Genomic DNA, 19,283 nt, shown 5'->3' on the forward strand with positions numbered 1-19,283 from the left:
AAAAACAGAGACGTCAACCCCACATTGATTTGATCCCAGACTGAGGGGCACACACCCCATCATGCTGAAGATATGTCCCCGGACTTGGAGGCAGGTTTCTTTTAGAAGTCCCCAAACTTGGATTTAAAATATCTACCCCGACTAGTTGGGAATCTACCTCTAGTCATCTGACCCTTACCGGACGTTCCCCTATTTAAGGAGGTCCGAAAGGTTCGAAATTTGGAAGAGGCTTTTTTTTGCTGCTGGGACCGGAAGGAAAGTACTTTTACTGCAGCATAAGCACCTACTCCTGTGGGCACCTACATAAAAACTGAGGTCTTCTGGGATGCAGCAGGGTAGGAGCCTGCCTCTTAAAGCGACAGTATAGGTGCCCTGGCTCCTCCGGGCTGTGAATCCTTATTGGGTTTAAGCCAATGGTTCCCAAACTTCATCACGGCACCCTAGAGCATCAAAATCTTTTCATGGCACTCTGATTGACTTTCCCTATTATCTGCATTACCACTGTCCCGGTATCCGTAATTGCTACCCACATCTGATATACAGGGGCAGATTTATTAAGCTCGGTGAAGTGATAAAATGTCTGTTTTTCAGCTCCTACCTGTGAAGTTACAGGCTTGGTTTGAAAAATGATAGGTGGGAGCTGATTGGCCGGTGATAAAAACCATACATTTTATCACTTCACCAAGCTTAATAAATCTACCCCACAGTCACACCTGTGACAACCATGCTCCACTACAAACTATACTTTATGCCCTTTATAAATGAGACTAATGTGCCGACTACTGCTTGAGTTACTGGACTGGTCATTTGGTCAGAAACTAGGGGTGAGTTTGGTTTTACTCGGATCTCAAAGCGGGATTTTATTGCCTATCCAAAACATGTGAAAGCCAATTTGGTGAAAAGATCTGAGTAAATCTGAGTAAAACCAAATTCGCTCACCCCTATCAGAAATATTCCATTGTTGTGTACACTACTCTGCGACACCACTGCATGTACATTTCCAAACTACATTTTAACGTAATCTAATAACACCTAATTTATACTAAATCTATATGATGATACTCAATTGTAATACATCCAGTAATGGGCCTGATTCAGTCTGAGTTGTAGTTTTTTGAGGATTTGAAAAACGACAACTCTTGGTGACAGCATTCCGGGGGGAGGGGCGGCACTCAGCAGAAACTCTCCTAATAGTGATTGTTGGCAATTTGCGTTCGCTGATTAATCAAGCCCATTGTATTTTGCATAGCTGTGACAGTTGCAAAAGGGATCTTTAGATATTGACAAGATATAACAATACCTCCATCTCTGATATATGATTGGAGTGTTCTGTCTGCTCCAGTAGAATATTAACAGGGTTACTTATTAGTTGTCATGACAAATTATTGCTCTATACATTATCTCATAGATTTTGATCAACTAGCTATGTGACATCAATGAGCACATCGCCATAAAACCCCAGACTATAGTAAGCTCTACCTAAAGACAATTACATTACATTGGACCAACTCGCCCAGCACTGACCTGGTTGCTGAGGGCTAAAGATCTTATATTGGGAAAAGTTCTTTTACCGTCTTCAATCATGTGCTCCGGGGGCTGTGCGAAATGCCTGGGCATCACCCTAATCCCCTTAGCTATACTGTCTGTTCTGGCAAATATCCTACTGTTTTTCCCTGGTGGGAAGGTAGCAAGCAACACTAATTTCATCTCAGATGAAGTCTTTTACCTCGGGGGGCTCGCAGGGTCTGGAGTTCTGGTGAGTACATCATTTACTGGTATATTTATAAATGTGATTTTCATATGGTTAAAGGCTCCATAAACAACATAAGCAATGGGGGGGGGGGGGGGGTTACACAGCTAAACTCTGAGGCCAAATGCACAGAGCACTTATAAGATGCAATGCCAAAATAAAACTATATATATATATATATATATATATATATATATATATATATATATATATATATATATAAGGGGAGAACATCTCAATGGATATTGGGATCAATACACTGTTCAAGGGGCCTTGTGTAAATACCTTGTCGGACTCAACATCTGTCCTCAGTCACGTAGGGGTAAGTTTTCTATGGCTTCTAAAATTGAAAAGAAGTGATGTTGTCCCTAGCAACTAATCATATTCTATCATTTTTAAGGATGCAATCAAGACATTTTAGACAGAATCTGATTGGTTGCTATAGGCAACATCACATTTTTTTCATTTTTAGAAGCTTCAGTGAATTTACCCTTTAGTGAATAGCATTAAATATCTATAGATCTTTTTGCTATTGCTATAGATGATTTAGGTTTAATATACACTTATTCAGGTCCTCACTCTCCCCTGCGTATTCGTCCAGGGGAGCGATGGTGAGCGACTGCGCATATACATTTATGCGCATGTGCAGCCACTTGGTGGGAACCGGTGCGGCAAACTGCTTGATCGCCGACCCTTTAGCACCTAGAAGCACGGGCAACATTCGCTGCGATAAAGTGACATTTTCGGGAAATTACCGTTGTCACATCGCAGCGTTACTCCTCCTGACTTCGCCATATGCTCTGTTGTTTTCTTTTTTCACGTTTGAGTGCGTTATGGTAATGCTCCGTTGTTAGGGGTTTATTTTTTTTTCACTTGTGCGCATGCGCCCGCCCTATGTTGGGCGGACATGCGCAATGGCTTTTTCCGGACGCCGCCGGAAAGTCACTTGACTTTTAGTCAATGCGCGCATAACTTGCTCCTGGGCGCGGGGAATGGGGATCATTCTGAGGCGTGTGTCTCATTTCAGAAGGTATTTTTTTTTTTTTAGGTAGTTCTGCTCCTGCAGAAATGTTTGCTTTGAAATAGAGGTGTGCTTTAGCAATGTACACTATTTAAAACCATATTACTCTACCTCTCCGCTAGTTAGATGAGGCGAGTTGTAACTGAGAGAAAAAGATTGCGTCGGGTCTTTCAGCATAAGGTGCGCGCGCCTCTCAAATACAAGTCTATGGAGAGAGCAGCGCGCACCGAAAGACAGAAGAATGCGGAAGTGCTGGGAAAAACACAACACCACAAGGGGACACAGAATACGGGGATATAATAACGGCGCCGTTAAAGACATTACAACGCGGCGAAGCAGGTTAGAGCATCTCCCCCACAGACTCTTATAAGAGTCTGTCCAAAGGGTAGAGTAAAGTGTTAGCTGCTGCCAAGCATTTGCAATACCATGCAAAAGCAACAAACAGATTAAGGGGCATGTTGAAAGTTTCAGAGATTTACCAGCTCAGGCCGCCGCCTATTCAATGCTTATGGTTTCAACAGCATTGAAGGCAGATTCCGACAAAAATCGGACTCAGATTGTCAAATTCACGGCCGTTTTTCGACAATCCGCGGCTGTTTTCATTGACACACCCACTTTCTGACATCCAGAATACTGAAATTCTGCCTGACGAGTTCCTATCGAGCTGAGCGAAAACAGCTCGGGATTCGACAGTCCGAATCCCTGATTGAATACAGCTCCTTAAATTAGACATCAATATTGTATCATTAAATGAGTAATTATGCAGTTACAGATAGCCTATACAGATTGAGTATCCTTTATCCAAATATCCCTTATCCATAGTTTCCTGGCTGTAATTTTTTTTGTTCACTTAAAGCACTACTGGGACATCTGTAACTGACACTACTGAGGATATGATACAGTATGTACTCTGTAACTGACACTACTGAGAATATGATACAGTATGTACTCTGTAACTGACACTACAGAGGATATGATACAGTATGTACTCTGTAACTGACACTACTGAGGACATGATATGTACTCTGTAACTGACACTACAGAGGATATGATACAGTATGTACTCTGTAACTGACACTACAGAGGATATGATACAGTATGTACTCTGTAACTGACACTACAGAGGATATGATACAGTATGTACTCTGTAACTGACACTACAGAGGATATGATATGTACTCTGTAACTGGCACTAAATATCTGCAAGAAAATGATTGATTGGCATTCAAATTCAGTATCTGAGATTTTACACAACTTTTTTTGAAACCTTGTTTCATGCACAAATAAAATATATTTGTGTGTATTTCATGTGTTTGATGTGGTTGTACAACATAAATGCAAGATACCTCAATAAAATATAAAAATATTCTGAAATACAGAATAATCCGTTATCCAAAATTCTTCTGGTCCCAAACATTTTGGATAAGGGATACTCGATCTGTACTTACTCATTTACGTACAGTATAAGGTCATACAGTCTTACCAGCTGCCAACAAATCTGCAAAGCTTTCACTGCCACTACTTTCCCCACTTCGCAGGAGTGTGTTATGAAATTGTTACATATTTTCTAGAATTTAAACTATACATTACAGTAACCATATTTGTTGGTTCCATTATAAACTCTATATCATAGGCGTGCGCAGCACATTTTATTAGGGGGTGCACCATCAAAGGAGTGTGCATAGCCACACCAAAATATCCTGCCTATTTCAGTTTTAATCTTCTAATTACTCTGTGTAACAATACATGCAAATACAGACGTAAACATATATGGATGACGCAGGTGTGTAGTGATATGACAATGGTCTAGTTCAATTAACAATGCAAACACACATATAATTGATTGATGGACGCTTCTTTAAATGGAATACAGTCTAAATACTTCTTTAAATGGAATACAGTCTAAATACTTCTTTAAATGGAATATAGTTCTTTACCTGTGCACCCCTAACACTCAATGTGCGCACACCTACAGATGGGGCAGGCCTCTTCCTGGCTGGCGAATCGCCAGAACGTCCCCGCTGGCGATCCACCAGCAGCCTCGCCAGCCATCAGACTGAGACTCGCGTGCGTCTCACGCGCGTCTCAATCTCCGTCGGTGGGGCGACGGGAACCCTGTCCGTCTCCGCCTCAGGGAGACTGACAGGGTTAGGGGGGGTTCGGGCAGGCAGCGGGGACCCCGGGTTACCACCAACAAGCCGGAAGCGTCGGAAGCCCGACGGGGGAGATGGCTGCATTGCCCTATTCAATGCTGTCCTCACCGACAGCATTGAGCAGGGTATCTCGGCAGAATTAGCTTGTCTTCACAAGCAGTCAGGCTCCTTCTGCCGAGAACATCCGGGAAGTGACGAGCTCCTGGCTGCAGCTCGCCTCTTCCCAGCCGCAGCTCGTGGCTATGCCCCCTTCTCGTCCCACTGCAGGTGGGACATTGAATCCCACCTGAAAATTCTAGGTCGACCAGACTGAGAATGGGACAGGGTCAGGCTGTCGGGCCAGCTTGAAAGTCCTGACCCAAGATTGAATACCCCCCTAAAAATGTCAAATCGCATGTGAGAATCACACCATATTTGGGCACCTTAACTCTCTCTGCTATTTGCTAAAAAATGTGCTTTGTGATCAAGTCTAAATAACCCCCTTTGTGCCTTCAGTGTTAAAAACTTATACAAATCACTTTGAGCCAAGTTGAGTGTTTCTCAAAAGTCTTTTTAGATCTGTAGCCTACAATTTATAGACATTTATTCATGGACCAGAAAAGAAGGAGTACAAAAGTATATACTGTAGTGTAATTCTGATAAGTTATAATATAAGAAGTCTCATGCAAGATACTCAATATAATGAGTGAGTAAAAAACAAATACAGGAGGTCATTCATGTCTGTACATTTGCATGGAGCAGTGCGGGCGTGGGGTGGCTGGCAAGGGTCACGGGTCGTGCCCATGGGAATTCCCATGGTAATTCGGCCATGACGTAGGTGCTGGGGGTGGGCAGCTGACATCACCGGATGCCCACCCTGTTCTTGTAGCAGGGCCCCGCAAATCTGAGTCACCAGAGAGTGACTTAGAATTTCGAACGCTCTAGAAATCATTCAATGGTGAGCGACCATCGAATGATTTCTGCCCTGCACGCAAGCTATGATATTTGCCTTGTGAGGGGGGGGGGGGGGCGGACGTTCGTGCAGGCAGCATTTAGATGACAGCTTTGCGAGTCAACCAGAACGACCTGCCCAGGATGTAAATAAAGCACTCCAAAAAGTGCTAAAGTAATAGGTGCCTTCCCCAAAATAAATAAACACAATACGGGAGGAGGGCGGCACTCAAAAAGAATTTTCAACACATTTAAGTGATAAAAAACATATGTGTATTATAGCGCCTAGCGCTTTCGGGGTGTCCCTCATTCTCAGGGCAAATACACTTAAATGTGTTGAAAATTCTTTTTGAGTGCCACCCTCCTCCCGGATTGTGTATATATATATATATATATATATATATATATATATATATATATATATATATATATATATATATATATATATATATATATATATATATATAACAGGTAGAAATGAAGCGGCACTCACGAGGCTTTTCTTAATGTCGATTAACACAGCAGTTTATTCCGACATGTTTCGAGATGTCCTCTCGTCATCCCTGATCCCTGATCGGCACTTGGTCCTATTCAGAAGATATATATACCAAACTACATATAGGTACAATTGAATGGTTGATGTATAGTTACACAGGTGTCCTATCCGTAAAGGGTTCTTGCAGCGATATACAGGGAAGTGCCCATTCCCAAAATAAACATAATACAGTAGTACACAAAGTAAATGCAATAAAGCGCTAGAAGCAATGTATATAAAAATAAGTAAATAAAATGTATTAAACTACTATAATTCACTGGCCAGTGATATTAACAATTCACAATATAATTACAATAAAAAATGACATCATTTATTATCGATCATATAAATGTTATTCTTGTGTTAACTGCTGGTTGTTAGATGATTGCACATCCTGTTGGCTAGTTGTTAACAATGACCTACTGTAAATGGGGGAACACGAGAGTCCAATGGACTGTTGAGTCCTATAAAGGAAGTGAATCACAGATGTTGAATCCACTTAGGCCCTTATTCAGATTTGATTGCAGTACAAATTTGTTCTCAAAATGTGCAAAACCATGTGCACTGCAGGTGGGGCACTGCATGTGCAGAAAGAGTTAAATTTGGGTGGGGTGTGTTGAAACTGAAATCTAAATTGCAGTGTAAAAATAATGTGGCCAGTATTTACCCTGCACAGAAACAAAATAACACACACATCTAACTCTCCCTATACATGTTACATCTGCCCCACCTGAAGTACTGTACACATGGTTTTGCCCATTTTGAGAACAAATTTGTACTGCGATCCGATCTGAATAAGGGCCTCAGTGAAGTGAAAACAAAGTTCTCTTGTCCCCTATCTGGCCAGACAACATTTGAATGAAAAAATGCAAAAAAAGGGAAAAAGATTTTTTCCTATTGCCCGCTGGGTTTAGCCATCCAAACCCTTTTATACATAATTGTGTTGGGTATAAGATCACAGTACTTGCTTTTTAAAGGAAATGCAGGCTTGGAGGGGATCCCCTTATGTTGCAAAGAAGATGGTGCTCAGTACAATAAGTCGAATGAGGCATTTCTCCACCTCTTTTTGGGTGTGAGCGGCTTCCTCAGATAGAGAACTGCCACTTCACATGGAATATTTCAACTCCAATCAACCATTGATTATATTGTTGAAATAGCACCTGTCAAGGGGGTGGGAAAACTAGACAGAAAGTTGATGTGTTGGAAGCAAAATGGGTGAGCATAAGGATTTTACCAAAATGGTTAAGACCTCCCAAGGCTTATTGATGCACATGGCAGTGAAGGCTAGCCCATCTGGTCCTAACCTACAGCAGAGATACGGAGCACAAACCAGAAAAATGTTGATGCTGGTTATGAGACTAATTCAGCAAACCCTGCAGTTTCCGACATTTAAGGACGGATTGTTGTGGGAACAGCGACGCAATATTTTTGATGAGGTGCGGTTTGAACAATGTAGGCGGGTCTGGACCATTTAGGGGCGTGCCATGGTAGCTGTGTGACATCACATGCAGCCACTGCGACCCCATCCGTGGCCGGCCTGCACCTGGATTCACAGCTACACTGCGTGGGGTGGCTGGTATAGCAAAGCACTCACACAATAGCAATGTGACTATAACATTTTGTATGCACCTCGTGGGATGGGACCCGGAGTGTGGGGCAGTCTGCTAAAATTTGCAAAATTACAAATAATGTTGAAATAGGCGCTATTACAGGTGTCAGAACATACAATGCATGGTATTAAAGGAGCTTTTGCTAATGTCTTTGTGCCAGATACCACAGGACACCTTCAGAGGTCCAAGCCTTGATGGGTCAGTGGTGTTTTGGTTGCACAGGGGGACCTACACAATATTAGGCAGGATGTTTCTAATGTTATGGCTGATGGGTGCCTATAAATAGGTTGAGTATGAAATCCTGCTGTCACTATATCCCTGAAATAATGCCCGGTTCTGGTATTTGAGGTGACAATATGGCGAAGAAGTGTAGCTGTGAGGTGAGGGAGACACAACACATTGGGACAAGACCTGACCAAGCATCTTTATAAAGGTGTATTGATTGCCTTTGTAAAACACAGTAATCACAAGGGATTAACAACCTAGTAGGAACATTAATTCCAAAGATAATACAGTTGTTCTCATAAGTTTACAGAACCTAGCAGAATTTGTGATTTTCTGGCCATTTGTCAGAGAATATGAATGATAACTCACAATAATTTTTTTACACTCATGGTTAGTGGTTGGGTGAAGCCATTTATTGTAAAACAACTGTGTTTATTTTTTTTAAATCATAATGACAACAGAGACTACCCAAATGACCCTGATGAAAAGTTTAGATACCCCTGTTCTTAATACCGTGTATTGCCCCCTTTAACATCAGTGACAGCTTGAAGTCTTTTGTGGTAATTGTGGATGAGGCTCTTTATTTTCTCAGATGGTAAAGCTGTCTATTCTTCTTGGCAAAAAGCCTCCAGTTCCTGTAAATTCTTGTTCTGTCTTGCATGAACTGCACGTTTGAGATCTCCCCAGAGTTGCTCAATTATATTGAGGTCAAAAGACTGAGATGGCCACTCCAGAACCTTCAATTTATTCTGCTGTAGCTAATGACAGGTCGACTTAGCCTTGTGTTTTGGATCATTGTCATGTTGCTCATCCAAGTACGTCCTATGCGCAGCTTCCAGGCTGATTAGTGCAAATTTTCCTCCAGTATTTTCTGATAACATGCCGCATTCATCTTGCCATCAATTTTGACCAAGTTTCCAGTGCCTTTGTAGCTCACACATCCCCAAAACATCAGCGATCCACCTCTGTGTTTCACAGTAGGAATGGTGTAGCATTCTTCATAGGCCTTGTTGACTCCTCTCCAAATGTAATGTTTATGATTGTGGCCAAAAAGTTAAATTTTGGTCTCATCACTCCAAATTACTTTGTTCCAGAAGTTTTGAGGCTGTTTGGAGTATTGTAAGCTGGATGTTTTGTGGCATTTGAGTAGTAATGGCTTTCTTCTGGCAACTCGACCATGCAGCCCATTTATCTTCAAATGCCTCCTTATTGTGCATCTTGAAGTTCTCTTCAATAAAGATTGATAAGATTCCCCACTTTTTAAAAATAATTTGGAAAATGCTTCCATAAAATAGGCAATAACCCAACCTTCTTGGAGTGCATCCGCCGCAACTACTTTTTTTCTTCTTTTGTGTCCGAGTCCTGTATTTCAGCTGAAGTTATTTGTGGATTTTTCTTTACACGCTGAACAATTTTCCTGGCAGTTGTGACTGAAATTTTTGTTGGTCTACCTGAACGTGATTTGGTTTCCACAGAATCCCTCATTTTAAAACTTCTTAATTGAATACTGCTGATTCACATTCTCAATTGCTTGGATATCTTTTTATATCCCTTTCCTGTTTTATACAGTTCAATTACCTTTTCCCAAAGATCATTTGACGATTTTTTTGCTTTCCCCATGACTCAGAATCCAGACTTGTCAGTGCAGCACTGGATGAAAGATGCAAGGGTCTTTCAGGAGACCAGAAACCCTGATTACAAGCAAACAGATCACAGGTGAAGATGGTTACCTTTAGAAACCATTCAAACCCGTTTGTGTCAACTTGTATGCATGTTATCAGGCCAAAATCTTCAGTGTATGTAAACTCTTGATCAGGGTCATTTGGGTAGGTTCTGTTGTCATTATGATTTAAAAAGAGTAAACACAGTTTTTTGACAATAAATGGCTTCACCCAACCACAAAACCATTAGTGAAAGAAAAGTTGGTACTTGTGTATTATCACGGCACCGTAGTGAAATTGCATCACATCGTATGTTCACCAATAAGTAAATGCAAGCAATGTGATGCGATTTTAGTAGTTAATACTGTTTCTGTAGTGTTTTATGCATAACTCTGGTTTGTGAATTGACGTAGTCAGTCAGAGATACGTTATTTGCGTAGTCAGTGTTCTTCCCGCTCCCTGTCAGAATCACTCTGAGGTGAATCTGTGAGAGAATAGCAGCATCACTCAGAGCTCCAGGACATAAGTTGTAAATGATGGCTGCATCATCGGTGCCAAACATGTTCAGCCTCCCTAACAGCGAGGAGGAGGCTGTCGGGTTCCTTCAGGAGCATCGTCTTCTGCCGCAGACGCAGTCTTTCAAAAATGGGCACGCCATGCGTTTGGCAGTGAAAGAGGCGATGTGGGGGTGCCATATATAATCCTGCAGAAGTAAGGTGAGCCTAAGAGGAATTTCTCTGGAGGAAGTGCTTGGCAGGAGAGTAGCAATTCGATAGAATCCTTCATGCACTCAAACTGATTTAATGTGCATTTTCATTGTTTTCTCTCCGTTTTACTGCTTGTAATCATACATTTGTTCTTATTCTTGTTTTTCTTAATGCATTTGTAATTACTGTAATTATTATGCTCATTCTTAATGTTGTTATCATTAAATTTCAAAAGTAAATCATTGTCAGATGAATGATAATGAAGGTGCGAATGTGTCACAAAAACAGCAACACTATCCACGTCAGCCCAAAGCGCGGTGAGCGCAGCGAGCCCCACGAGGGGCGTCGGAACGCGTCCTCCGACCTTTTCATACCCCCACTATCCACGTCGGCGTGAAGTTGATGTTATATAGTGTGGCGAGCACAGCGAGCCACCGAGCCCGAAGCGTGGCAAGCGCAGCGTTCCCCGCAAGGGGACACGGATTACTTAACATGTAATACACGTGCGCTCGCCACGCTTCGGGCTCGGTGGCTCGCTGTGCTCGCCACACTATATAAAGTCAACTCCACGCCGACGTGGATAGTGGGGGTATGAAAAGGTCGGAGGACGCTTTCCGCCGCCACTCGCCACGCTTCGGGCTGACGTGGATACTGGGGGTGACGCAAACCAATGGCAGAGGTGATTGCATCACATGTCATACTAAGTACCCATCACATCTCATGCCATGGGTGCTCCATGGGCGCTAATACAATGAAATATCGCATCGCATCTCATTTGGTGCCATGAGATCCTAGGCGATATTTCATTGTATAAGCACTCCTGTGAAGTTAACATGGATATCGCATGCATCGCAGAGCACTATACACGGTACGCGATGCGATTTTCCTACGCAGAATAGCCCAGTAAGCTATTTGCTTACTGGGCACCGTGATAATACACAAGTACCGAAAAGTTTGTGAGTTATCATTCATATTCTGAAAATCACAAATTCTGCTAGGGTATGTAAACTTATGAGCACAACTGTATACGAAAACCACAATGTACTATAAACAATATGATATAGGTTTCAATGCACAAATATCAATGTACTGTATATAAAGCCCAGTACCCCAGAGCGCTCCTATATATATATGATCATTATCGGTGGCTGAGACATCTTCTGCTCGGAGTTGCTAGATATACAGTATAGACACGGTATACACACTGTCTGATCTCATAGTCAGTTGGACTACTGTATGTTGGCAAAGTGCTAGGAGTTTCCACAAAGAAACCATTTTGTTTTGTGAAATTAGTTCTATTATCCTGACAAATAATTTACTAGTTAAAGTCAAGAATTAATTTGTCGAAAAATTTCTAATTTTGGTTTTGCCTTTTGTAGATGATCTTCCCAGCTCTTGTTTTTCTGGGTATGAAGCAAAATGACTGCTGTGGATGCTGTGGTAATGAAAGCTGTGGGAAGAGATTTGCGGTAAGCATAAATCAATATACCTCACATGAAATAAGCTGGGGTTGTTTCACACGCTTGGGTTTAGTGGCCCTCCCCTATATATCCTATATTGTGTATTTGTATGTACACTTAAAGGCAAGAGACTCATTCAGCCTGGAGTAGCACCACTGCTACCTGTCCCTGATTGTTTTTAAGTAGGATCCTTGCATTTGCTGACAGCGTATTCAACAAGGCACAAATTTCGGAAAGACCTATTCATTTATAAAGTACTGTATGCCAGTTGTGGTGTGGGTTTTGGGCGCGGGGCCCCTGAACTTCTTTGACTGGGATGCTTCAAGCAATCACAATGTAACACTTATTTTAGCACTTTATAGCACTTTATTTGTTGTTTTTATCAATGTATCTATCTTTCACTTGATTTTATAGTAGCTGTTTTCATTCTTTTAAGGCAGGCATGTCCAAACTATGGCCCTCCAGCTGTTGTGAAACTACACATCCCATCATGCCTTGCCACAGTTTTGCTATTAGGGAATGCTAAAACTATGGCAAGGCATGCTGGGATATGTAGTTTCACAACAGCTGGAGGGCCAAAGTTTTGACATACCTGTTTTAAGGCTTCACTTGCTATCTCTCACTAGTGTGCTGCCTTGAGGTGGTTTGGTTGGGCTGGTATAGGGGTGTTCCACACCATTGATTTGAACCCTTAAGCTGTGTAAACATTAGATGACACACTGCAAATTATGTAGTATGCTGTTGTTGGTGTATCCTCAAACTGAGGGGAATGCACTGTCGACATAGGACTCATGGGAGCATGCATCGTTAGCCATATAGTAAGTGCACACTATGCACTAAAATGTCATTATGACATTATTGTGAGTATCATTTAAAAATATTGGTTAAAATGTACACAGTTTTAGAATGTTAGGGGCTTAACATGAGAAAAACGCAGCACAATGAGGAATACCAGAGCATATGAAAATAGCCAAATTGTAGAAAATGTACACAATCCAGGTTAAGCAGGAAAAACACAGGTCTGATACGGGTGATCCTAAAAACGCATGACTATGCTTGATCTGTGATATCATACTAATCCCTTTGTTAAAGTTACGTTTGGGTGGGCTTTAGCGCTGCCTATGTGTGAGATGTGTTCTTAAATTGGGGAGATTAGAAGGGGGGAGTTGTTGTGGTGTTTATGTGCTTTCGTGTGGGTGTGTGTAAGACTCGGAAGAAGATGATTGGTGTAAAACTTGGTGTTTTATTGCTCACAAATTAATAATAAAGATGGGGTGAATCTGGGTATTGATTTACTCAGTGTTTTAGATACACCTATTTGGGGTCCCCCCGATGGGGAATTTTCAGTGCCGTGTCACTCTAGGGAGATTCCCGACAGGGGTTCAGGTGATCCTTTGTAGGATTCCTTTAACCTCCGTAGGTCCCTTTTGGTGGGATCTACGGTCTCTCTGAGTGATGTGCAGTGAAAATTGTTCAAAAGTATCTGCTTTGTATTTCTTGGTAGGGTAGAAAAGGAGCCTGTGTGGGCTTAAGGCAGTTTGGGGAACTCCTCTACACTCTTCTTCACTTTTGTGGCAATAATGGCACGGAATCACATACACTGGCTTTTCTTTTGGAAGTACTATGCTGGGCTGTGGTGGAACTAGGTCCCCCAACCATTCCACCCTGTACCTCCCAACTTTTATCCCTGGGAAGAAGCTGTTTAGAAAAAAAAATGGTTTCAAAATAATTAAATACATAAATAAATATAAAACTAGTCAGCCAGTCAGCGATACTCTTGTAACATGTTATTATTATTCTTCTTTTGGGTTTTTTGTTTCAGATGTTCTCTTCTGTCATCTTTGCTGCCATTGGTCTAGCTGGAGCTGCCTACAACTTCATCATTGCTGCAGTGGCTATAAACAAGGGCCCAAAATGTTATATAGGAACAATAGCTGGTGAAGAGATTTGGGGTTATCCTTTTGCGGATGGGTATGTGCTTATCCTCATATTTGTGTTCAGATTCTGTCAAATTAATACAACCATAGAACTAAAATGCTACAAAAATTGGTACTTGTGTATTAGCTGGGCGCCCAGTATGTAGTTAGTGTAGCGGCGCTGTCAGAATCAGCGTAGTGTTCCCGCGGCCAGCGTAGTTAGCATAGTCAGTCAGAGCCTGCGTAGTTAGTAAGAGCCAGCTTAGTTAGCGTAGTCAGTCAGAAGTAGCGTAGTGTTCCCACGAGCGTCCCTGTCAGAATCAGCGTAGTCAGACAGTCAGTGTCCCTGTCATAGCTGAAGGTAAAGTGACAGTGTAATGGCTGCAGAACCTGTGACCATGTTCATTACTGTCTCAGATGTATGATATGGCAAATGTGAATGTGTTCCTGAAACACCCCACTATCCACGCCAACCCGAAGCGTGGCGAGCGCAGCAAGCCCCTCGAGGGGACGCGTTACGCATCCTCCCGACCTGTTCATACCCCCACTATCCACGTTGGCGTGGAGTTGATCTTATAAAGTGCGCTCCAGCTGTCTGTAATTATTAGCATGTGCACCTCATGCATAAAGGGGGTATGCTGGCACAAGTGCATCCTATGCACAATAAAGGAGGCCTTTTCAAACCCCCACTTTCCACACCAGCCCGAAGTGTGGCGAGCGCAGGGAGCCCCATGTGGGGCCGCGGATTACTTCACATGTGTTCCGCGTCCCCTCGCCACGCTTTGGGCTCGGTGGCTCGCTGCGCTCACCACACTTTATAAAATCACTTTATAAAATCGACTCCACGCCGACGTGGATAATGGGGGTATGAACAGGTCGGAGGGACTCGTAACGCGACCCCTCGTGGGGCTCGCTGCGCTCGCCACACTTCGGGCTGGTGTGGATAGCGGGGGTTTGAAAATGCCTCCTTTATTGCGCATAGGATGCACTTGTGCCAGCATACCCCCTTTATGCATGAGGCGCACGTGCTAATAATTACAGACAGCTGGAGAGCCTCTCCAACGGCGCCCGCATGATCCCCTCTCCGTCGGCGTATGCCAGTGCAGAGGATCTGGCGATTACTGGCGCTGTGTGACTCCGGGGACAGAGCCATGGACGCCGGGGACAGAGCCATGGACGCCGGGGACAGAGCCGGGCTGCCGCGGCGTCACTGTGCTAGGCAGCCGTTGGACTACGCAGACAACGTAGCTTACCCTACGTACGTATGCTAATTGGGCGCCCAGCTAATACACAAGAACCCAAAAAATTATCAATGGGGCACACAATAATTTTTATTGATTATGGGAGCAAAGGCAATTTGATCATAATTTTGCAATATAATAAGCTTTGCCCACATCAAAGTTAATTCTTACCAGATAGTTACTGTATTAAAAACATAAGTTTTTTGACAAACAAGACATTTGAATTTTGTTAACATGTTATATTAATGAATACACAAGTGGAATGCAGTTGTCTCCCATCCCGAAAAGCACTCTTATATGCTACTGTCATTTTAATGTATTCATATGCATTTTTTTTAAAGTTTTTCTTGTTCTTTGAAGGAATTATCTAGGAAACACTGATTTATGGAGCGTGTGTAGAGAAATAAACTCATTTAAAACTGAAATTATTGTTACTTGGAATTTGACCCTCTTCTCCATACTCCTGATAATGGCAGCAGTACAAGGAGTGCTCTGTGCTATACAAGTCATCAATGGTCTTATTGGGACAATCTGTGGGGACTGCAAGTGCGGATGCTGTGGTGGGGTATGTTGGCCAACATTATCTATTATACGTTATTACTATTGTCCGTTGTTTCTATTGTATTTATGTGGTGTCTATAATAATGGACCTTATTCTGGTTGACTCGCAAGGATGCAAATTAACTCGCAAGGCCAGAAGTAAAAAATAAATATAAAGAACACAAAAAATACATGAATTAGAAATAAAAACACAGGAATAAAAAAAGTACAAATCTGAAATAAATTCTCTAAAGGTGCCCATACACAGTACAATTGTTATGTGCAATGAGATGCGCGCTCCCGTCACACATCTCCTCACACAGCTCAAAAAGTATATGTGCTGCACATACTTTTTGTACTAGATCTCATCTCATCTCATTGCATTGCAAAACCTATGCAATGCGATGAAATGCGATATTGTATACAATAATTGTACCTTGTATGGTCACCTTGAGAAAGAACAATTATGTATCAAACTTCATAGAAATTGTAACAAATGGATTGTTCAAAGGGTCCAGTTTTACTTTATGATTTCTGCCCCGGTTGTCGTCTTCTCACTCACACAAGTTCATGATGGTGTCCCGTTTCTCCCGTAGTGCATAACACAGCACAGTTTATTGTAAACCACTACCAGATTAGTGTAGATATAGATCTGTTATAGATGTGTGATTATATAGCATGTCATGTATTGAATTCAGCCTGTAAACCTTTTCATCTAAGGCCAGATCTGGGAGGGAGGGTGGGCACGTATGCATGTTAGTCTACACTATAATGTACATCGCCTACTTTACACTGATGTGTTAGTTTTTAATTTGAGCATGCATCACTTAGTGAGGGAGTATAGAGAAATCCAGTTACCTGGTTGCCCCAGATTTCATCCCAGCTAATTAACAGATTTAGATTGGAGGCGATGCGGCGGTATGCGTCCTCCGACCTTTTCATACCCCCACTATCCACGGCGGCGTGGAGTTGATTGTATATAGTGTGGCGAGTGCAGCGAGCCACCGAGCCCGAAGCGTGGCAAGCGCAGCGAGCCCCGCGAAGGGCAGCATAATACCTGTGAATTAATGGGCGTGAGGGGACGCGCATTACTTCACAGGTATTACGCGTACGCTCACCACGCTTCGGGCTCGGTGGCTCGCTGCACTCGCCACACTATATAAAATCAACTCCACGCCAATGTGGATAGTGGGGGGGTATGAAAAAGTCGGAGGACGCGTACCGCCGCCCCTCACAGGCTCGCTGCGCTCGCCACGCTTCGGGTTGGCGTTCATCATGGGGTGGTATTAAATTACCCATCAGGGTGGGTATACAATCAAAAATCGGGTATGGTGGCCCATTTAACATTGTTCCCTATTTAAAATCGGGTCCATCGCATTGGTCACATTGTATGCCATTATAATGGCATACAATGGACCCGATTTTACATAGGAATTTAACATTGAGTACAATGCATACAATGTTAAATCACGTCGGTCGCATCGCATGCCATTATAATAGCATGCGATGGACCCGATTTTCTAATTGTCGGTAAAGGTTAAAAAAAGCCCATAAATCGCGTTGGTCGGGTCCCATCGCATACCTTAATTAAGGTATGCGATGAGACCCGATGGGCGCCGTGCAGTATGGTTTAGTCCTTCTCCAGGCCCTTTGTCCCAACACAGTAATTGTTGGTACTCAGTTGGTACTCATTGTTGTTTTAGTGGTAGTGACCAGAGAGAAAGGTTTTCTTAAAGCAACAGAAAAGATTGCAGTGCTCCGATTGGTCGAAAACAGTTCCCAATAGTACAGAAGATCTCCAGAATAATTTATATGTTTCCCCAATCACTAACTACGCTATTGATCAGAGGTTTAAATAAAAAAAGCCCTTTCAACAACACTATTTTTTTTTTTATAAATGAGCAACATTCAAACAGATTCCCCAGCAGATAGATGCATAACTGACCAATTAGCTGTTGGTGGAGAGGCCAACACATTCACTTCTACTGGGTTGGTCTCCATGGACTAGGACAGGGAACTCAGTAGATAATACAGCAATGTAGAAATATAATAGGTAAAATAAAAGCAAAACCAGATGATATTATTTTGTCACCAGTACTGATAATTATTTGAATTGATTATTTTACTAATACTTGTCTTTTTGTTCTCAGAATGATGGACCTGTTTAACGTCTGATGGATTTTCCGACATTACGTGACTTCCATTCATCAGCTAGCAATGTGAACTAATAGGAGGAAGACTAGAGATGAAGAGCCTCTATGACTTTGATTGAATCTTCTTTTGTACAAAACTGTAAACAAATAAAGCACTTTTCCATGTTTTATCATTTATATATCTTATAACGTACAGACTAGAGTGTCAGATATTAGATGATCACTCCTGTTCGGCCTACTGCTAGCTATGACCATAATATCTGTTTTGCACTAGAGTAGAGTAGATATGCTGTCACATACTGTATATACCCCACCTTGATAAAGAGAGGCTAGAAAATGCAGTATAAAGCATTAAAGTAGCACTAGACACACAACACTTCATATTAAAACTTATATTAAAACTGCAACATTCATACATTTTATTTTTATTGGAAAATAAAATCTCCCCCAATGGATAAGATGATTTGTAAATTGTTATAAATTAGTCTGTTTGCTTTTTGGTGGAAATAAAGTATTTATATGTATTACAGTGTCATTACTTGGCTCCCTGCCTTGGTTTCTTGCAGTGACGGAATAAAGGGAAAGCTTAATGCTGGGTACACACCAGCACAATCCTGCTCGTGAGCGGTTCATCACAGGAACGTACGACCTGCTCACAAGCTGCCGGAGCCGCCGACCCACACAGAAAAGGCACCTGATTGTGATCGCGATCCGATCGCAACCCACACCCACTACAATAGTCGTTTCTCAGAAAAGACCTAACGACCCGCGGGGCCGGGCATCCGCATCAAAACGGCAGCTAAATGGCCCAAAACATGGCCAATTTACATAAAATCGGTCGAGATTGTATCTAAATTGACTCATTTTGGGCCAAATTGTCCTGGTGTGTACCCCACATTACTCATATATTTTTAATGTACAAGTTTGCTGGGATCCTTCTATGGACAAGCAGGTGTATAACAAAAGCAGATTTGGCAAATCATTTCTTTCCATCATAAGACAACATACAATTTAATAGCAATAATCTATGATTCATTTTCTTTATTACTGGTTGTAAAGTACAGTATAAAGGAAAAAAAAATGATTGGGGTTGAGTTACCTTTACCTCAATTGAACTCGTTGACCTCTCAAAAGCTGTCTTCATACTGTAGTCCTCTTGTGGAAGAACTGTTTAAGTTTAAAAAATGTTTGTTTCTTATACATGTAAAGCCTGTTTTCTGTGTTAACTGCATAATATATTGATGGAAATGCATATATTTAATAATAAGAGATTTAAAAAAAAATTATATAAAATAATTGTAATATCACTTTAATGTAGATTTTTCAAAATGGGGAATCAATAAAATAAAAATAGTTTTGAGATATAAACACCAGATTGGCA

General features: G+C 41.9%; 1 protein-coding gene across 1 annotated transcript; it reads left to right on the forward strand.

Moving 5' to 3' along the window:
* Nucleotides 1–1,582: 1,582 nt before the first annotated feature.
* LOC146064497 (transmembrane 4 L6 family member 4-like) lies at nt 1,583–18,321 on the forward strand. Its single transcript, XM_083178036.1, has 5 exons — nt 1,583–1,756; nt 11,972–12,061; nt 13,875–14,023; nt 15,570–15,774; nt 17,900–18,321. Exons 1-5 carry the CDS (start codon nt 1,583–1,585, stop codon nt 17,915–17,917), a joined length of 636 nt encoding a protein of 211 aa, XP_083034162.1. The 3' UTR covers nt 17,918–18,321.
* The last annotated feature ends 962 nt before the right edge of the window (nt 18,322–19,283 follow it).

This window comes from Crinia signifera, chromosome 3 (genome assembly GCF_055691185.1).
Source record: "Crinia signifera chromosome 3, ASM5569118v1, whole genome shotgun sequence".
Taxonomy (NCBI): domain Eukaryota; kingdom Metazoa; phylum Chordata; class Amphibia; order Anura; family Myobatrachidae; genus Crinia; species Crinia signifera.